This window comes from Parasteatoda tepidariorum, chromosome 2 (assembly GCF_043381705.1).
Source record: "Parasteatoda tepidariorum isolate YZ-2023 chromosome 2, CAS_Ptep_4.0, whole genome shotgun sequence".
In the NCBI taxonomy this organism is placed as follows: Eukaryota; Metazoa; Arthropoda; class Arachnida; order Araneae; family Theridiidae; genus Parasteatoda; species Parasteatoda tepidariorum.
In genome coordinates this window covers 89241294-89264461 of record NC_092205.1, presented here as the reverse complement: position 1 = coordinate 89264461, position 23168 = coordinate 89241294, and the positions used below count along the sequence as shown (strand labels likewise).

The 23168-nt window shown below is 30.8% G+C and overlaps 1 protein-coding gene across 1 annotated transcript in view; it reads right to left on the bottom strand.

The window, feature by feature from the left end:
- Positions 1-7403: 7403 nt before the first annotated feature.
- The window catches only part of LOC107443872 (AT-rich interactive domain-containing protein 2), a gene marked incomplete in the record, with an annotated part of 42645 nt that continues 26880 nt past the window's right edge, over positions 7404-23168 (bottom strand). Inside the window, 10 exon segments of the mRNA XM_043049341.2 lie at positions 7404-8183; positions 9097-9188; positions 10493-10678; positions 11155-11290; positions 13951-15860; positions 16692-17248; positions 19985-20139; positions 20733-20867; positions 20949-21042; positions 21962-22084. Coding sequence (XP_042905275.1) covers positions 8075-8183; positions 9097-9188; positions 10493-10678; positions 11155-11290; positions 13951-15860; positions 16692-17248; positions 19985-20139; positions 20733-20867; positions 20949-21042; positions 21962-22084 — 3497 coding nt within the window.

The window sequence follows — 23168 nt, the reverse complement described above, 5'->3', positions numbered from 1 at the left end:
ATATGGTAGCCACAGAAATCTGGAGAAAAAAAAATCCCTGTACACATTATATTAAGAGAAAAACGCAATCACTGAGCTCTTGTGTAAGCTGTAGAGGGCTAACTATACTAGTAATAATTGCTGGAAAAACTTGGGAGAAAAAAAAAGAAATAGCTAAACATACTTATAATGATACAGGGTGCGTAGCCTATTCAACAAAACTAAGCACCTTTTAGGTACTTTTCAAGCACTCAAAAAATATTATTAAACACTTGAAAAAAATATCATAATTTGGCAAGGTTGGAAATTTTTTAGAGAATTGACGGTTTTATTTTCTTTTAACCGCCATGTCAAAAAAAAAAAAAAAAAAANGCATGCTCAAACAGACAACAGACTTGCCACTTTTCCGGGTGAATACTCGGAATCGAGTCGGAATGAGACACCCCTCTAACCGGGCTTAACGACAGGCCTGAGGGTAGCGGTTTGTAATTAACGATTATAAGAATAGAAAGCTCTTGAGAAATTAGGTACTTAAAAATATTTTTTCTTATTTTTAAGGGCTTTGGTAACAATTTATTAATTTTTTCGTATGGAACTGGAGAGCCGCAACTTTACATCAAAAGAGCCACCTGTGGCTCGCGAGCCACAGGTTGCCGACCACTGCCCTAGCCCAACAATACAGAATATGTAAAAAAGGCATTTTCCTCCTTAAATTCATGTGTTTGAAAAAATGGATACCATATTTGAAAACAGATCCCTAAACAAAAGTAGAAATCAGTCATTACATTGTTATCACGCTTACATAGGGTGGGTAGCCAGATTTTTTTAATCACTTTCTAAAAAAAAAAAAATCATAATTAGAATATGTGCATTAATAAAAATTGTTTTTTTTTCCTATCGTTTCTTAATTTATAAACATAAAATTCAAAAACTTAACATAATCATGATAAAATTGCTAGTTTCTGATAAATATTGCAGAGAAAATTATGAAAAATCACGCATTTTTTTCTAATTTAGAACGGCAATGGACAAGGCAAAGAAAAAATGTATTTTAAAGGATAGAAAATTAAGCACTTTTTACAAACCCCGAATAAAAAAAGTACCTAAAGGGCTTTTAAAAAACGTAATAATCACTTTTTGAAAAAGCTACGCATCCTGCTACATGGTTCAAATTTTGCGGGTCTGTGTTATTGGGGAAAAAAATGAACAAGTGATTGAATTAAATAAGATGAGGTTTTCTTTTCTTCCATTCATTGAATTTCTAATATGATTTACTATAATTACAAATATAATTGTTGATCTTTACTTAGTTGATATTTTCAAATAATTTCTATTTATGTTAAATCGTCTTTGATTACATATTTTTTAAAAAGAAATGTAAGATTAATTACTAGTATGATCCATAAATGAGTTATTTTACTGCCAAAGTATGAAACACAGGCATTCCATAGAATGTCTGAACATTTCAAGCAAAAGGAAATATGAGAATTATTAGATTCTTTCCCTAGGCATTGTATGCAATACCTAAGCATTTAATAGAATGACAAATGCTATTTAGGCAAAGTATGAAAAAAGTTCCCGATAAGACTATAGTATAAATGACTGGCATTCCTCAAAAATACAAATGTTATTCTGAAAAAATAATGAGAATGCCATTAAGAAAATTTATTCAAAATACGTAAAGCAAAATGAAAGTCAAACAAAACAAAATTTATGCCTTCTTAATAAATAAAATAAAATTTTCATATAAGAGGTCAAAAAAAAATTTAAAAGTAGTTTACTTTTTTCAACATGGTAAGCTTGAGTGACATTCTGAGCTACATTTGAAACAAAGTAGAGATGGATATATTTTGTCAGCTTCTCATTTGACACTCTGTAAAATGCCTAGGGATAAATAATGAGGGCCACGATAGCCTGGTTGGTAGGGCACTGAGCCTATGTCCAAGAGGTTGCGAGTTCGATCCTTGCCGGCCTACGACTCCTCCTGTAGTAAATGGTGACTGATGCACGTTAAATCTGTCGAGTCTCGAAGTCCTCCATGTTCCCACAACAAATCATATTTCTGGGGGTACTGATCCATGAGTTTCAATGTCTTATGGATTGGGTTCAAAATAACAGAGATACGGAGTTGAACATTGGTAGTCGTAAACCCAAAATTGGATCGGCGGTTCAACGACGGTTATAGAATAAAATATGTTACGGGCTAGTTTTAAGCATTATATAGAATGACAATTTCAAACTTCGCCAGTAACATATATATTTTTCTAAAACAAATAAATTGAAACATTAAAAAAAAAAGTGTTTTAAATAAAAAAAAAGAGAAAAATCTGATTTATAAGAAATTAATAAAAAAATTAGTTACAAAGAATGGAAGAACCCTTTTTACTGAATTTCTTTTCACAGGGTGCATAGACAAATCTTTTAACAAAACATAAGCACCTTTTAAGCACTCAAAAAATATTTTTAAGCACTATGCACGTTAACAAAATGCAAAGTAATTTTCAAAGACTGATCATGATCGTGGTAAAAAACCCAGTTTCTGACAAAGAACTCTTGATTATATTAGCCATAATAAAAAGATCAAATAGGATTTTCAGTTCGATATCAGAGGATGGAAAATAAAGCCTGAAATTGAGAATATCTTGAAAAACACAGCCGAGTTCGCACACGAGAGTGCAAGAATCTAGCCGAACCAAGCTCAGGAAACGCAAGTATTTCATGAAACATGCAAAATAATTGGAGCTTTCATACGCTATGAAAAGACGGTGCACGCTGAAATAGATTGTGAAAACGTTGAATAGAACAATGTGAAAAGTACGCTTTTGCATAAATACGTGACGAAACAATCGACATGGTAAAATAAAATCTTATATTCGAGTAGGGAAAATTAATCACGTTTTAAAAACATCCAATGAAAAAAAGCACCTTTAAAAAACGCTACGCACCATGTTAAGTTGCATTGGGCTAACTATACTAGTTATAATTGCTGAAAAAACTAAGAGAAAAAAAAAAGAAACTAAACATACTTTAATGATATAGTAAATTATACAGTTCAGTATAGTTGGAATATCATCCTTAAATATAATATCCCATAGATTGCACATTGAGAGGTCACTATTTTTAAAAGACGAAATAAGAAACAAAATTCCCTGTATTTTCCCAGTTTCCAAAGAAGAAAAAAAAAAAAAAAAAATCAAAATTCCCTGTTATTTTAAAATTCTGTGTATTTTCCAGGTTTTCCCTGCGGAGTGGCAACTCTGAGTAAGAGCGGAAAAAAAAAGATAGGAGAAATTTTAATATGAAATGAAAACAATGATCATTTTATAGTTTTAATGAACTGATTGCACATAAACAATGCTTACATACAATTTTATGTAAAACAAGTACAAATAAAACACAAATATAAGTTTAAAAATAATTTATGAACAGCATATACAGAACACAGGCGGGAGTTTTCATAATACATCACAGGCATATAACATACTGACACCCACAAGGACATCCTCTTTAAAAAAAAATTAATCCAAATATATTCTTAAAGAAATAGTACACAAATTTATGTAGCATTGCATGAAAACTAAAAATTGTTTATTATTAAAAAAAGCTGCTCGGAACTATGATGGTGTAACTCGTATAGTGTAAAATAAAAAATATGCACTCACATTTCATTGGTTAAATTGGGGCACAAGAGGTCGATATTACATAAAATATATATATTGTTTTTCTTAGCAATTTTGTAAAAAACATAGTAAACTCAGTAAAAATAAGCAAATCACAAACCCCTTTCTATGCTTGTATAAGAAAGTTGCAACTCGCTTAGTTTTCACTTTATTTTTGACTTTTACTGTAGTAATCAAATTTCAGGATTGAATTCAAATAAAATATTTAAGTTTGCATACAATAAAATTGACATTTTACAAATCAGAATATACCTAAGAAATTTTTTTGTTCAAAATTCTTGAAAACTGAAACTTTTCAAAAAAAATTTTTCAATGCAATTATTTTTTAAATTTTTATTTTGCTTATTTTAAAACAAAAAATGAAAATAAAGGGATTTTATGTAAACATAGCTCATACCCCTCCAACTTGTCAATAACCAAATCAAAAAACTCCCCCCTCATTAGGTGTTTATGAAGTATTTGAATTGACCCCAATCAATAGATTAAAAATTCAGTAAAAAATAAAAATTTAAATAGCGTTAATAAATTTCATAGCTCATGAAAGATACAATAGTAATCCAAAGTTATAGTTACTCATTCAAAGAAAATTAATAATAATTAAATGAATTTAAAATAAAAATAGTTTATTACAACTATACAGTACAAATTATACATAAAATTTGATTTAAAAATCTTAAGATTTGTAGTTGTCGAGTATGAAAATTTCAGATTAAGCTTTCTTATTCTTCAGATTCTATATTTTCATTGCATCCATTATCGAGACACATAGAATGAAAACAGCGCATCCTAACTGACCTCCGATTCTGACATACATGTACAACAGCATACTGCTGCCATCTATATTTCATATGCTGAAGTATCAAATGAATTGGGATATGCCACAACTCCCATATTTTACATTTAAAATTTGTTCATACTAAAAAATGCAACTAAAGTGATGTGATTTTCCTCAAAATGGAATTTGGTTAGGATTTGCTGTTACCATTCCAAGCACTTCAATTTTACTTACAAAGTTGAAAAATATATTTTTATTACATGAGTGCCCCAAGTTAAAGTTCAATGAAACCAGTTTCACTGTACTTACTTACACATAATGCAAACAATAATAGTTTATAATTACGGATTCTTCAATCTTAATGATAACACAGAATTATTTCCGAAACCCCATATCTGTACATGATATCGTTATCAATGACTTGTGCATAGATACCTCTTTTGACTTTTTAAACTAATTTTAAACAGATACAAGTTAAAACATAGAGCAGAACACATAATGCATTGTCTCTTAATAAATATTTGTAAGTAATGTAATGTATGATAAAATGCCAGACAGTCACTTCACTTTTTTTTTTGCGCAACTATTTCTCTGTAGTAATGTAGTCCTGCATTCTATTAGATTGTACAGGGTTACCACTCTAATCTGGAAAAAAAGTTCCCCGTGCTTTCCCTGTATTTGTAAGTAATTTAATGTATGGTAAAATGTAAGTAATTAATATTTGTAAGTCATGTAATGTATGATAAAATGCCAGACAGTCACTTCACTTTTTTTTTGCAACTATTTCTCTGTAGTAATGTAGCCTTGCATTCTATTAGATTGTACAGGGTTACCACTTTAATCTGGAAAAAAAGTTCCCCGTGCTTTCCCTGTATTTGTAAGTAATTTAATGTATGGTAAAATGTAAGTAATTAATATTTGTAAGTCATGTAATGTATGATAAAATGTCAGACAGTCATTTCACTTTTTTTTCGCAACTATTTCTCTGTAGTAATGTAGTCTCGCATTCTGTTAGTTTGTACAGGGTTACCACTCTAATCTGGAAAGAAAGAAAAAAAATTCTCTGTGTTTTCCCTGTACATATTATACACAATATATCAAGCGAAACTGCTCTTGTGTGAGCTATATTGGGCTAAATATATTAATTTTTAATTACTGGAAAAACTTAAGAGAAAAAAGGTACAGCTGAACATGCTTGAAACAAATAATGCTATAGTAAATGGAATAGTTAAGTATAGCCGAAAAATTCTTAAATTTCGCTTTGAATGGTCACTATTTTTTAAAAGACTAAACTAAACAAAATTACCTGTATTTTCCAGGTTTTCCTCGTGGAGTGGTAACCCTGCTGTGTAGATAATTTACATGAGATGAAAGGGCAAAAAGAACTTTTTAACCGTATAACCGGTAACAGAATTTACAGAGAAAATCTGCAGCTCTATCCTCATGAATTCGAATCAGTCTGATCTCAATGCAGTAAGACAGTATTAATGTAGAAATTCAGTCAACTCAAATACACAAGCAACAAAATTTGCAAATATAGGATCCTTAAAAATTATACACAAATCTTTATCTTGTTTAAATTTAAGTTGCATTTCGCACAATTATACTAAAATTATTGGACTAAATAAATATCCGTAATCAAGTAAAAAACATTTTCCTTTTCGCAATGTTCTCTTAAATCAGCTTTTTAGGTTTATTAAGAAACACATTTTAAAATGTTTTCTGCAATTTTCCTCTATTTGCTTGTTTACTTTTTCAAAATAAAACTCAAATAAAAAATATTATCTGTAGTGCCTGCTGCCGTGTTTCTGCGATTGTGATTATATAGAACCTGAAGTTTTATTATGTTTAAAACAGATATATATATATATACATTTTAAACAAAAATTAGTTATTATTAAAATTAGAATTTTTTCAAATTAGATATTTATTTTGAAACTTTGTCTATTTAAAATATAAATGATAGTTTTTTTAATGGATAAATGCTTTGATACAAACTAACTAATAATAACAAATAACATTACAAATAAAAAAATTAACTCCAGGAGATTATATGGAATATTATTTGCTGACTATAGCATAACATCCAAAATATTTGGAGACAGAATTTTTATAAGTAAATTAAACACAAAAATTATACTAAAATAACTATAAATCTAGATAGACTGTAACATATTTCCATCTATAAATTACATTTTTGAGACAAGATGATTCTTGTTTTTACTAGGATTATTTTCAAATTCATGATTTTGAATAGTAATAGATATTTAAATCATTTCAGATAGTTAAGATAATTTTTAATTAAGTAAAAAAAAGAATTCCAAACTAAAAAAAAGAAAAATAACACTTAAAAAAACAAAAATGATTGAAATTTTTTTTGTAATGAATAAATGTAAGTATAGAACATTATTTTGGTTGCACAGCCACAGAGTATTTATTTGTAATTTCAATTACGTAATTTCTTATGCAGTGATTTTTAACCCTATAAAATTTGCATTTAACCATTTGAATTAAAACAAATATATTGTTCACAAAAAAAAAATGTCTCATTTAAGTTCTAAGTTATAAATCATGTTTTAATTTGACTTAATTTACATGTCCTGGCATGTTTTTTTTTTAAGAAAAAATTATATTTTCAGTTAAGAAGTTATTGATAGCTCAACCGAACAATACTTTCTGCAGTAATTTTCAATGTTTAAAGAAAATGAGAAACTGTTTTCAAATTGAAAAAAAAAAAGGGTTGATCACATAAAACAAATAAATAAATAAATAAAAAGGCTAACATAAGATGGTTAAAATTATGCCACTCTAAAAACCAATAATCACTGACATCTCTGTGTATAAAATTACATAAAATTCATACAATTACAAAAGGTAATTTTGGAAAATGATAATTTAAAAAGAATAATTTTTTTTTCTTACTTTAAACATTTGGAATTTAACACAAATAAACTAACTTTTAGGCACAAGTTCAAACAGAAGGGTGGAAAACATATACCCATTTGATACCACGTTACTAAAATTGAAAGTCCAGTTCATTCTGGAATGATACACCCAAAACTAATGACACACAACGATTCTTCTTAAAAACAAATGTTTTTTTATATATATAAAATAAAAGTATTAATCTAAAAATGTGAAGTTTAAGTGCTGTAGAAAATGATAACGATATCATCTCCCTTTGCCTAAGGTGATGGCATTGTTATATATATATATACACGGGCTGATTGTGATCTTTAAAAAAGATGCAATGTTAACTTTCCTTCAAAACATGCTTTTCAATGTTTAAAACATTATTTTTTTCTAAATACTCAACTTGATGTATGATAGATTTTGTAATTAAAAATAATCATTCAATACAGGTATATATATATATGTATATATAAAACTCCTTTTAAAGCCCAGAGGCATTTCCAACTGAGGATAGAGAGAAAAGTCACTGTATTTCAACACTGAAGTGCTTTAAGTACAATTAAACAACTGCTCCGTTCTTTTTTTCTTTTCTTCAGACAGCGCCAACATTTCAACAAAGTTTAATAAACATTCACGCTGAATCAAAAACAAGTGCCTTTGATTTTGAAATCCAAAGACACAGAATTAATACAAGAGAGGAAGCGATCCTGATTTTCAAAGAGACAGTTCAATCGTGTGTCCTTGATAATTCAGACAGGCACTGGGCTATGGTCCTTGCTGATTCAACAGGTGACATAGCCAAGTAGGCCAATTCAGGCTCGAACCTCCTCATGTATCTAGAAAGAAAACAACTCAATTAGACTATTTCTTTATCAATTATATGTCATTTTTAATGTTTCAATTTTATACTTTTTTAGGAAAATTTCATAATCAGGGTTACCACCGATATCTGTCAAAAAAAAACATTCCCTTTGTTTTTCCCTGCACATATTATACACAATAAATACGTGTAGCCAAATCTTTAAACAAAAAACAAGCACCTTTTAAGTACTTTGTAAGCACTCAAAAAATATTTTTAAGCACTATGCACATTAACAAAATTCAAAATAATTTACAAAGACTTTACATGATCGTGGTAAAATAACTAGTTTCTGACAAAGTACTCTTTTCTTGATTATATTAGCCATTATAAAATGATCGAGAGATTTTTCGTTTCGATATCAGACGGTGGAAAATGAGGCCTGAAATCGAGAATATCTTGCAAAATACAGCAGAGTTGCACAAGAGAGTGCAATAATCTCATAGAACCCTGCTCAGTAGACGCACATGTGGACTCCCAAGTATTTCATCAAACATGTAACATGATTGGCGCTATCATACGTTGTGGGCCGACGGTACGCCGAGATGGATTGTGGTTGAATGATTTATGAATATGTTGAATAGAACAAAGTGAAAACCACGTTTTTGCATAAAACGCAGCGAAAATCGACACGGCAAAGGACAAAAATCTCATTTTCGAAAAGGAAAAATTAAGCACTTTTAAAAAACACCCCAGGAAAAAAGCACCCTTAAGCACTTTTTAAATAGATAAAAAAAAACAGTCACTAATTTTACATACATATCCACAACAACATATTTAAATAAAAAGCGTATCATATAAAAGCCAGAACTAAAGCCAGAACTTAAAATTGTAATGTTAACTTATAAGTTAATCAAGAATTTAATGATTGAAAAATATTTTGTACTTACGTTCTTGCAACAGAGCTATGTGTCACCAGGTTTCTTAAAATGAGAGCACTAGTTAAACGAATACTTTTGGTCAATGCACTCTCTTTTTCTTCCTATAAGAAAGGAAAATACAAAATTAAAACTTACACAGTTCAGTCCAAAAACCTTTTTTTAAATTAAATATAGCCACAGGGAAAATTTCAGATAATCTAAAAATCATAAAAAAAAACCTTTTACAGTGTAAATCATAGACACACATAGCTGTCAACATGGATAGGAAAAAATCCAGTAGATTTTTCGAAATATTATAAATTTCATGATAATTGTGGCATTCCCTATGTGTAAATACTTTAGGGATTTTTATAGTAATCAAAATTCCAATATTTTCCAGTTATGATTGACATTAAATGTACTTAAAATGTTATGTATTATGTTTACTCATAATTTTGAATAGTAAAAGGCATTTAATTCATCAAAGATTATAAGAGTTTTGTAATTAATTTAAAAAGGGAGTTCTGAATAATAATAAACTGAACATTCTAGAACAATAAAAGTTTTAAATTGATTTCTAAAAATAAGGCTCGCTTCATTATGTATTACTAATACTTATTTAAATATTCAAACAAACAATGATCTATTTCAATAGGGATTTTTTTAAGAAATTTACTCAATTTTAAGGAATTTTCTAAAAATGTACCAAAAACTAGGAGGATTTTCATTAAACTAGTTGAAACTGGCCAAATCCAGTAGTCTACTGGAAAATCCAGTAAAGTTGGCAGCTGTGGATTCAAAACTTTTAGGTGTGTAGAGATATTATTTATATTTTTTGTAAATAGTCCACTAATCAGGGAATATATTAGAGTCAAGATTTTTTCGAAATATTCATGTACATATAAGCAGGAGTGCAAAAAATTCTCATAACATAATATTTCCCATGAACAAGGTTTAATTTTAAAACTAGCAACAAGGCAAAATTTTAAAACTAGAAATACTGTAGAATTGATAATAACTTTTGAAATTTGTGGATAATCTCCCAACTTAACAGATTAAACTTATATAATTTTAAAATAGTTAATTGAGTCCATTGATGGAAAAATTGTTACTCAGAGAATTTGCTTAAGTAGCATGCCTGAAGTTTGAATACAAAGATTTTACATGGAAATCCAATAACATTATTGATTAGAAATGTTCTCTCTCTCTTTTTTTTAAAAAAAACCCAACAAGACTGCCCTTCCATTTGGAGTTAGTTCCAATGCCTTCCTTATAAAAATCTGAATTTTTTTTAACAAGATACTTCAATTGCATAAAAAGAATAGTCATTATTAATCAATATTTGGAAAATATATGGCAGGAAAAGAGAAAAAAATGGAATGGATAAGAAAAATAAGAGATGGGGAAGAAAAAAAAGGATAATCACAGAAAGTTCCTTGGGATTGATATATTGAAGGGCGTGTCGCTTGATGGCCAGCATAGCCGCGTCGGGAGCATATCCTGGATGAGGAGGAGGTTTTTGAGGAGGTGGTACAGAGGTCTTTCCCTGTTGAGAAAGCTGGAGTCTTCTCACTGCCTGAGTGTGGAGAACCCTCTCACTGCAATGCCAGTCCTACAAAAAAAAGAATACACAAGAATTATTCTTAAAAATCCTTACACTTAGTAAGCATGCTTAAAAACACTCTTAAAATAACAGAGTAATAATTTAACTCTATTTTAACTATTACTAAAAAATTTTAATGACTGCACGACAAATTCATTACAATCTATATATATATATATATTTTTATTTTAACGATTAATTATCCTTGTGACTCTTTCAAATATCAGGAAAAAAATCAAAATCTTGAATCGTTTAAATTTAAAGAAATCAACTGAATATATATTTTAACCCAATATGCATATTCAAATTATCTTTTTTTTTACTTTATTAAGGTATTTTCGATTCAACTATTTTACTCGTCTCATGCTTAGGAATATTTATTATTAATGATGTCCAAGTTTAATGTTACAAGAAAATGCAACAGCTTGTGTTGCGAGAGGTGACCTTTGTCAATTGTGCAGACTGTCAAAGGATGCATTACTCACCTGTAGATGGGTCAACAAGGAGAATCGTTTTCTTTTCATAGAATCACAACCTTCCCACTGACATATAGCATCATCACTATGAGGTACGTGAGCTTTACTAGCATGAAGAAACACCAAACCATGCGAAGAAAATTTTCTAAAAGAAAAAAAAAAGGTTTAAGAGAGGTGCCAAGTTTCAAAACTAACTATCAGAAATAAAAGTAAAATAACATATAAATATACAATAATAGGGTTGCCACTCAGATCTGAAAAAAAAAATTTCACGTCATAATTGCCAACGTTGGAGGAATAAAATAACAGAGATTTTACTAGCAACGTTTTTTAGGCTATGAGTAAAGTTTTGATACATCGTGCGTAATTATGTAAGTCAAAAAGAGAAATTCAGAATTGGACATAATATAAGCATTTACATTTACCTAAGTAACAATTATGTATATAAATCTTAATCTAGAGATTTTTTTAAACCATTATTTAGAATAACTTAAACTATAAAAACTCAACATACTGCAGTACTGGCGATAGCACCATCTGTTGAGGAATAAGATAGGTATTTTTTCCATCAGCAGGGTATTTTAATGGCAAAAATTTTTTCAACAAATACAGAGAAATTTGAGAAGATATGGGTAACCAGAAGATAGTCGTATAATACAGGGGCCTTCGTTAAAAAACAGGAGACTTTGCAGGTATGTCCTGTATGTATTCTACACAATATATTAAAAGGAAACAACAATTACTTTGCTCTTGTATGAGCTATGCATAGGGATGAGATTAGCCAAAAGGCAAAAAAGCTGATTTTCTACAGGAGTAAATCATAAGTGAGTACAATTGTTTAATAAATTTTATAAAATTTACGATAATAAATAACTATATGTTGATTAAAATTAATTGTATAATAATTTATTAATATTTGAATAATTACTTTGACGTTAACAATTAGTAAAATGTAAAATAACCAATAGAAGAAAAAAAAGTTAGAAATTATATTTTTCTTCAGTTCACACAAAAGAGACAATTATTACTTGAGAATCCTGCTTAGTTTAGCACATCAAACTACTGAAAACATACACATACATTCAATTTCTTTTCTCAAATACCTCTGTAGCAGAATGTTTTCGGACTTTCTGCCACAAAACTCTCTAGCACTAATATCTTTCTGCAAGATACTTTCAATAATAACAAATATGTATGTTACTAATTAAAGGTAATAGAAACGCTGTGTTTACAAAATCAATATATATATATTTTTTAAACTTGAATATGTAATATTTTTTTTATTCTAATATTATGGGCGATATGGGACCTACTAATTATTTCCTTTATCGCATTTTATGCAATCACGTAAATTGGACTCTTCAGAAAGGAGTTACTCAAATATATGTCTCTCTTCAAGATTTAATTGTTGTAATAAATAATATCGTATAAAAAATATTGAGTTTCAAAAACTAAGTGGAAATCAAAAGAAAGAAGAAAAAAAACCATTGCCTTAAAAAGTAAATGATCAAACGTGCAATTCGAATTTCCATATCAACTGAAATATACTGGGACATCTAAAAGCCATGCGAAAATTAGTGTCAATAACTGCCAAAAATACAATCAAAATGGATTTACGATATCGGCATAAATTGAGCACTTTAAAAAGTGATTACTTAAATGTGCAATTCAAATTGTATGCGCAAATTTTTGCATTAAATCAAACCAAAATTTTCCACTTCCCAAAAGCAAAATATTTCTGCAAGAAGTCTAAGGTTCTGTGACAATGTCGCCATGTCACTGCAACTCTGCCACTGGGATAAATACTATAATGTGATTTATAGCAAAAATATCAGCAACATGATTTTTTAAATTATTTAGAAAAGAATATATATAAACTTTTACAACTGGAATCATTATGTTCATATTATAATTTAATATATCTAAAGCTCGGTGAAACATATCAATAATTGTGAAGTAGAAAAATTTTGCAACTCCTTAATGTACCGACAAAAATTGCTATTTTAGTGCGTTAAAGTAGTTTGAATTTTCTGTTTATCTTTGAAAATCAGAAATAAATATGAGAGTCATTTCAACGGCTTAATTTTCAGAAAAAGCGAAATATTTACTTAAAAAAAAAAAACATTTAAACTTTTAGAGAAAAATGAGATTTTCCAATAAAAAAGAGGGGGAAAAAGGAACTAAGTAACAAAACAAGTTTAAGTTACTAAATCAGACGCAAAAACGTACTTTATAACTCCTGTGAAATCGAATTAAAAATAAAAAAAATCAGATATTTATAGTTAGATTTCTCAGGAACAACTCGTCAGATTTTTCTGAGCACGAGATGTAGATTTTATTAATGCTCGGTCACAGAGGCATTCTGATCGTATACGCTGACGGGCCCGTAAAGTATTTGCACTAATCAGATTTGAATTTTTTTTATTGCGTTTCAACTTTGTTTCTTTATCTAACTAACGTTAACCACAGATCACTAGAAAATACTGTTTTTTTTATGCATCACACAACTCACTGCACTATTTTTTTTTAAAAAGTAGCGCACTGCACTACAAACTACGGAAAAAGGTAGTGACTACAGTAGTTTCGCTATCTGTAGCGTGTTACTTCCGACCACTGCTTGAGAACCAACAGGCAACAGATTATCAAAATTTTTGAATTTCTGAGTTTCAGAGATTTTATCATCTACTTTTGTCAGTAAATTTAAAAAAAAAAAAAATACTATTTAAAATTGATGTTCATTTTTAATATATTTTAAGAATTTTGTAGGCACCAAAGATATCGTAGAAAATCAAACTGAATACTTACAGACCACAATCTTTCCACTCACAAATGAATTCTAGCTTTGATGAAGTAGTTGTTGTTCTTGTGGTGGTGGTCGCAGTGACATGAGGGCTATTACCACTGGCCGAAGTCAGACCAGAAAAAGTTTTGATTTCTTTGTCACACGGAAGATCTGCATTCTGTACAGGAGTCGCTGCAGCAACGGCAGTTGTTTTGGGGGTGGTATTATCAGAGATGGATGATTTTAATAACACAGGTAGAGTTTCATGAGGTTTGTTATTATCAACAACTATAGCACCCGCAGTAGCTGTAGGTAACCGCAGTGAAGCTTCCAGCAGGGGAGAGTCCAAGCGAGGCTTTTTTAAACTGGCAGCGACACATAGGGTTTCACTGGACGGCCTTTTCAAGGTGGATGTTTCGGGTGCAGGATGCCGTAACTGATTAAAGTTCACCTGGGGTATCGAAACCAAATCGCCTGTATCATCGTTTTTAGGAATACTTTGCAATATACATAACTTAATGTTGGGGGATTGAAGTTGAAGTTGTGGCTGATTTAAAACTGGGGTCACTACAAATATCTGTTGTCCAGTTCTAGTAGCAAGAGTAGGAGTGTTTGAGTTAATGAGAGTAACAGTCTGGGGTGCTGCCACACAAGCGTTGCTACTGTAAGGCACCTGTGTGTTGCACTCGGCGTTCGTTCTCGATATCGCTTGAGATGCACATTCTAATGTTCTAGCAATATCAGATATTGAAGACAGGTCCGAACCTTGATTAGAATTTTCGGGACTCTCTATATGCAGTCTGACGACTCCCTTTTGATCAGGTTGCACCTCTACAGTACCTGAAAATGTGGTCTGTCCAGTACAAATTTGCATCAGGTCAGTTCCATTCGAATGAAAAGAAGTTGCGGGCAGAACTGATGGTACGAGAACGGGTGATGTGGTTGTGGCAGTGCTGTTTAGAGATGCATTTGTTGCTGCTGTTGTTGAGTTATAAGATGAGTGCACAATGGCTGATGATAGGGAAGATGCTGGTATGATAACTGAATTAAAAGATGGTGCCGGTATGACGATGGAATTCAATGATATGGGTGCCGAAATGTTTGTCGGAGATGGCATGACAGCAGAAGCAATCGAATTCAAGGACAGCTGGGAACCTGAACTGGCAGATGAAACTGTGAAAATACCCTGACTAATAGCATTCGATGAGATCGTGAAGACTGAACTTGATGGCGAAGAAGATACAATGTCGGGATGAACTGACATGGAAAGCAAAGGATTTGAATTACACGTTGATAAAGTGCTCTGGCTTACATTTAATTGAACAGATTTGGTCATTTCATTGTCACCATCACGATTTGAGCCGCCCCCGTTTTGCAGCAGAATTGTCTTTGATTGGAAATCTTCTAAAAGAGGTAGTTTTCCCTTATCTAACAATCCATTCAATAAAGGAGCTTTCTTACATATAGATTCCCTCTGGATCATCTGGTGCTTTGTGATGCTGGTTGCCACGGGAGATGATTCAAACTCATTCAAAACAGACTTCAAAATATTTGACGATGGTGAGACGACCTTCGGCTGCATGACAGACGGCGTGACCACATCGTTGCCGTTCACCAAGGTGCACTGCTGTTCTTTGACAGGAGAAGAAAGTGCTATTGACTGAGATCTCACAATAAAAAAATTTCCAGACGAGGGGTCACCCGAAGTCGCTATCTTATAAGTAACTGAACTGTCTTGAACTGCAGGAGATAACAGAATATTTTGATCAGAGTTATTATCCCTAGCAGATAAGTCATCACTCATTAGTGAATCTTTGGTATCAATTCCAGAATCATTAAGGAACTGATTTTCTAATGAAACTGGATTAGGTGGCTTTAAATGAACAGAGGGAACTAAAGTAATGTTTTTGGAGTCTTCACTGTCTAAATGCACCTGAAACAAAATAATCATATATTTTAAAGAAATATGTTTAAACCAAATTATAAACTGATTTTTCCATACAAGCATAGCTGCCAACACAAATAGGAAAAAATCAAGTAGATTTTATGAAATAATATAAATTTCATGATAATTGTTGCAAAATATGCTAAATATTTTACACATAGAGAATTTTAGGGATTTTTATAGTCATCAAAATAGAAAAACTGCAATATTTTCCAGTTATGATTGATTTTCTAGATAAGGTGAAATTAAATTATCTTGAAATGTTATGTATTATGTTTATTCAAAATTTTGAATAGTAATAGCCATTTAATTAGTCAAAGATAGTTAACTGAGCTTTATAAATGAGGCTCACTTCCTTATGTATTAGTGACACTTATTTAAATATTCAAGCAAAGCAATAATCTGCACAAAAATTCTATTTCAATAGGGATTTTCTTAAGGAAACTTACTCAATTTTAGGGAATTTTCTAAAAAGTACAAAAACCAGGAGAATTTTTAAAGCAGAGTTGGCTGCTACATACAAATGATAATTGTTTTCTTATTGTCTAAAATAAGTTTTGGAAGCTAATATAATTTTTATAAACAAAATATACAGGTAGTAAATCTGGCATTATGCAGATGTTGTAAGAACAAAAAAATTTACATCCTAGAGACATTAAAATATAGTTTAAAACAACGCATAACCTAATTAAATATTTTTTTTTTTTTTTTTTGCTATAAACTAATGGGTATATGATAAAAGATTTCAGAACACAGGCAGGAAACAGGTAGGATTAAAAATAATAATAATAATAATTAGACTAATAAATGGATGCTTACTTCTGTTTTCAATTCACTTTGAATCCCATTGATTTGAACTTGATTGGGAACAGCAGCGGTCAACAAAGACTGTTTCACTACATGTTGCTTCGGAGCCCACATCGGATTCGCTTTGATGACGCCAGAATTGGGTGCAGCAATGATGCACCCCTTATTGGGAACAATGCGGGCCTGCAGAGATGGTCTCAACTGATTAATCTGAGAGAGCGCGCCTGGTCTGATGCACCTGACAATAGTGGTCGGGGAATGGATTCCGGGAGCCAGGCCGGTAACTTTTCCGGGAGAGTAGATCACCATCCTCGGAACGTTCTGTTGGAGGTTCCTCTGCTGGACCTTGTTTGCAAGGAGACTTTTTATCAGAGTGCTGGAGGAAGTATTTGTAACTCTGTTGATAGCAGCTGAAGAGACAGCTTTTGCTGCTACTGACTGGGAATAAGTCTTGAGGAGAGGGGTGGGAGAAGCTGTGGCTGGAGCTGAAAGCTGAGCTTTTAAAATAGGACTCTGTACTGGTTTAGGAGGAGCTTTACTTGGTGTAACAACAGAAGTGGTGGCAGGGTCTATAAAAAATAATAATCAACATGATGAATGGATTCATAGCTATAGCTAAAGAGAAACGGGGTAGAAACAGTGGATCAAACAATATACACTGTTATTCTATCACAGTGCTTACATATTTAATATACACTGTTATTTCTATCATAAAAGCATGACATTTAAATACTATTTTCATCAATTGAGTTTAAGCTTTTTATTAATAGTTTGATTAATTGGAAATTAATAAAAAAAAATAAAAAAATAATAAGCTTGAAAAAAATTATCGAGTATTTAAGATGCGCATAATATTCTTTTAAAAAATTACAGTACAGAACCCGTTATCCGGAAATCAGAAAACCGGATCGAAATTTGATAAATTTTCCTGCCATTTAAAAAAAATTTTTTTTTTTCCCTCATAAGATTTTAGGATTTTTCTTTCTTTTTTGAAAGATGTTTACCGTACCATCATTTTAGAAATAATCATTATTGTATTACTTCATCGTTTTACCTTCTTTTTAAGATTATTTCCTAATATTTTTTTTTTTAGTTGGGTTTAACAATAAGAAAAACGGCTTTTTGTAGCGATTCAGAAAACCGGAAAAATCAGTTATCCGGAATAGCAATCCAATTGTCAAAATTATCTATAAATTGCAATGTTTTAACAAATTTAACTATAACTTTTACATGGGTCAATATTTTTGATACCCAAAAAATTTTATTAACACTTACAATTATAACATATTCAATGATTATTATGCATGGCATTCACAATATTATCTTTTTCGTATGTCAAGTGATTACATCATTGATAATGATCGCAATATTATCATATTAGATAGGCTTATGTGCATCATTGATTACAGGCGACCTGAGAAAACCAGAATCTTTAGGTTGTCTACCAGGACTTGGGAAACAAAATTATGACCTCAAAACAAATTTTCATTATTTCTTTTCACAACATTTTGCTTTATATTTTTTTTCAATCTTTTCTTAGGAATCGGAGAAAGACACAGAACATTCAGTTTCATTTTAGTATTTACACTATTACTGTTTTTCTAATTAGTGTCTGTTCATCAACCATTTTCTGCTTCTTCAAAAAATTCAAAAAATTTTAATTTTTTTTTTTCTTGAGGAATTTTTTGACTGAGTTATTTTGAATCTCTACTGTATGAACATTAAGAACATTCAAACTAAATTTCCACTTCCACAGAAAAAAAAAAAGTATTTTTTTTTCTTTCCAGAAAACACTGCCTGTTAGCCCTTTGGAAAAGCCTTTTATTGCGATTACAAGCCTCATTCTAGTCTACTATCCTGACAATTTTTCCCAAAATTGCATACAACATTTCGATCACTTTTAAGCCATTTTTATGTAATTTTAAAATTTATAATTTTTTAACATGGTGACAAACAAATTTCAAACACTTTGATGCTCTCAATCTTGGGACGAATACATTATTTCTGATTTCATAAAGACTATTATCGTTTTTCAGCTATTTATATAAATTTTCTTTCCTTTATTCACCAAATTCTAATATTTTTTAAATAGACTTGCCTCTCAAAAACTCCAAAAGCCAAAATTTGAACACTAGATATTCTAAATGCCATTAAGAGATGTTGCGTGTAAGCTTGTTGCTATTAAAAGAACAGAAAAATTATCGTTCTGCATGAGAATATAATCTGAACAAACGATGAATACGGAGGAGAAAGACCGAAAAGGATATTTTATTGAAGACAAAGCGTGCACCGCACAATGGCAATGTTGATTGGAGGCATTTAGAATGTGACTGGGGCTAGAGGACAACCTGGAGGTAAGGGGCAGAGGGTCAAAAATTTGTCTCTCTCTACAATGGGGATTCGGATAAAAGCAAAATTGATTGTTAGTATTGCAAATTTCAATGGTGGTCGTAATTGACGTGTCAGATTCATGAAACATAAGAAATCTGTTAAACAGAAGACACTATTGGGCCAAAAATTGCCTGATGACATGATGAAGAAATTTGCTGCACTTCTGGAATTTGCAAATAATAATAAAAAAAAAATAGAGGAACTTGGCCTGAACTACGACCAGCTAATTAAGATAGATGAAATTCTGCTTCTGGCAGACTATCCTTTTAACAGGACTGTGAATGAAACGGGAGCGAAATCTGCAAATATAGTCTGGGGAAAAGCCTACCCCGGTGCTGAGCTTCAAACAAAAAACTTTACGCAAAGGAGATTTTTTGAAGGATGCAACCATAAAGCAAACGAAAAGGGATGGACGTGTGAGGTCATGATCAGGACCGGAATGGCTGGACGTGTGTTGACTTTCCCCCAGCCATGAAGATTATTGACCCTTGATTCGCTGTGTCGCTATAGGCTAGACTCAATTAAAGACACATGTGGAAAAAAATTCACTGAATTAGCTGCAATCCTGAGCAGTCTGACAAAAACACTTCAGCCTCTTGATCTGACAATCAATGGGGTTTTCAAACAAGTGAAACAGCTGTTGGAGAATTGGATGGAGCAGGGCATCCACCAAGAAAGCCTCTCCTTTGACAGCAAATTAAAATGCTAAGAGTGCCAAGACATAATTTGTTTAATTAGGTGATATTGGCAACACTGATTGCATCAGTTGGAAATGAGTAGATAAAAAATAAAAGTAAAAACATAATTCCTATTCCCGATCATCAATGTACGAACTTAATACCAAATTTATATTCAAATTCACTAAAGTGCCACTTAGTAACTTCACCTACTGATAAGATTTATAAAATACTTACTCTTTTGCACAGCAGTATTCACAGAAGTAGCTTTAGAGACAGGAGGAACTCCAAGAGAAGTCACAACATTCTTTCTCTTAAGTCCATCATGGTGAAAAGTAACAACACCACCTGCAGATGTTATTTTCTTCAAGGGGCACTGAGGAAAACTGTTCCTAAAATATATATTCAAAGTGTCTTAAGCTCTTAAACTTTGCTTTTACAACAACTCAATACTAAAATATACAGTTTATTTTAGTTTAAAGTAAGTAGAAAGATAGAATGACTAGGTACTTAAAAATGAAAAATTAAGAAATTTATCCATTAGCTAATTCAGACGGTACAAAATATTATGCAATTTTCAACTACACTGAAATGACATAAAATTAAACATTTTTAAGATATATGTAACTAGTGATATTATTACAACAAACAGTTATAACAATATATATAATTTTTTTAAAAATATAAAATGAAACTATTAATATTAGGAAGATATTTTAGTTTTAAAATATATTTTTAACCCGAAATAATGATACAAAAAACCTGGAAATCTGGGATACAATCAACCCTGGATTTCGTAATTAAGGACTTTTAAAGACCTCGTACCTAAATTTTGTACTTTTAAGAGCCCTTACTTTCCAAAATAAAAATTAAGCAGTTTTTTAAGGACTGTGGGATTCCTATTTAAGGTTATTTTACATAAGTTATCAAGTATATAAAATGCATAAATTCGATACAAAGTTATTAATACCACATTAACACTTACTTGACACAGCCGGCAAAGACATTGGCGTTTAAGACACCTTTGCGTCCTGCTTTGCCGCAGAAGCTAACATAATCAGCATAAACATCATTTCTAGAAGTGACGCTCCCTGGGGTTACTTCATACATTGATTTCAACCTTAAATTAAAACACAAATTTAGTATGCTTCACATGAAGTAACAATGTAACAAACAAGAGAAAGAAAAAACTTTTTTGTACCAGTTACAGGCAAACGTTTCAGAGTCTACATTTCCTGGAGTTGTTGCGGAGGATGAAGCAGAAGTAGAATCTGTCGCAGTTTCTGCAGAGGATTCTAAAACAAATAAAATGGAAACAAGATATTTTATTTTTGAAAATTATCAAAAAGCTACTTTTACGGAACTGAACATATAAAATAATCACCTAGGTTTCTAAATTATGTGAACTGATTATATAATCATCATAAAAATTAAAAAAAGACCATTCTAAATAACTTATGATTTAAAAATCGGAACTTCACGTTCCAGGACTCAAATCTTTATGGTTTGGTAGGGTGATTAAATATGATAATTCATTAGTGCAGATGATATCTTAAGTTACAAAATCCGACACAAAAACGTGTTTTCTCTGAATAAACACAGTTTATTTATTTATTTATTATTATTTTTTTTTGTTAATGGATTCGGATTAACGACTCCCAAAATATAGGGGTAGCTGCAATCTGGAAAATAGGATCTCCGTTGTTTGAATACCTCCGACCTTTAAATATTATTTTTGAATCTTGTAAGGTATCAATTTTTTACATAATTTTAAAGTGTACAAAATTTGAGCAAAATCGGCTGCATAGTTCTTGAGTAATCAAATTTTAAATACAAATTTTTTTTTTGTGCATAATTTCTAATGACAAAAAAATAAATAAATAAAATAAAATTAAAAAAAGGGTGGGGCAGGAAAAATAAATTGCTGAAAAAGGGAGCAAAATTAGGGACTAATTTTCACATAAATTTTTCTTTTTTACTTTGTTGCAGTTCTTTAATCTTGCAAGGAAGAAAACTTTCCGCTCGTAGTAAAATATTTCACAGTCACAAGTACATTGCAAAAAGAAACATTAAATTCGAAAACACATAATTTTTTAAAATTAGTTTTAAACTGTTTCATATATTTATTTTTAAGTGTATCTGAACACGAGATATTGAGAATTTATCTCAGTTATTGTTTTAAAAAATCAAAATGTTAGGAGTTAATTGACAAACCTGTCTTGTCTTCCAGCTCTCCTACTGACTCTGAAGGAACTAATGTCTCCACAATTTTCATCCGTATTTGTGCCGATGGGCCATACTGACTAGGATCGATTGTCAACAGACTCACAAGAGAACCTGTTAATTACAGTCGGAATGATTAGTATTGGAATAAAATATACAATATAAACAATTTCAAGGTTGACAACAATCCCTCAGATAAAAGAATTCCCTGACATACAATATAACTGGCGGCATAGGTTTCATCATAAATTTCTTCAGCAGCAATATGTTACAAAATGTTAATAGAGCTGAAAATGAAAATTGTCTTAAAAATAATTAACACAAGACCAATTTTTAGGAAAAATATTGAACTTTTGGGTACCTCAAACTAGAATTGGTTAATTTTTCACAACTTTTTAGATATTTAAACTAAATTCCCTATTCTGTGAACACCCTGAGCTTTAGGTTCACCACTGACATCTGCAAAAACAATTTCCTGTATTTTACCTGCACATATGATACACAATATATTAAGAGGAAACACACATTCACTGTGCGCTTGTAAACTACATTAGGATAAAGAAGCTAGTTTTAGCTGTTGAAAAAACTTGAAGAAAAAAGAAACAGAATGAAACAATATATAGTCGAACCAGAGCTCATTCTAGGCAGAAAAAAGGGCAGGGTGCAAAAGTTTAAAAAAAAAAAAAGGCATTATTATTCTAAAAAGGCAATAATTTCTTTCTGGGGGCTTTACACGTTCTATTAAAGAACATAGTCAATTTTTTCTTTTTTTTTTTTACTTTTTTGTACCAAAGCAATCATATTAATTACTAATTTTTATTAATAAATTAACATATACATATCAAGATTAATGAGCTAATTAGCTTAGTAATTTATTTAAAATGCATGCATATATTAATAAATGTATGTTCTTAAGTGTCTGTAGTTATGATTCAATAATTAAATTGATTAATAATAATTATGATTTAATTAGTGAAGTAACTGCAAACTTTCAAAGACAAGTGCAACAAGGGGGTGTGATGGCTATTTTTCCTTTCCCATATAAATCTATGTATTGACAGCAATGACAAACTAAATAAAAAGAGTTGAAAATAAAGAAGGGTTGAGGAAAGAAAGGGTATGGAGTCTATTACATCAGGGCACTAATTTACTTCAGGGGCAACAGGGTGGATTCTTTTGACTAAAAGCCGAATTACAA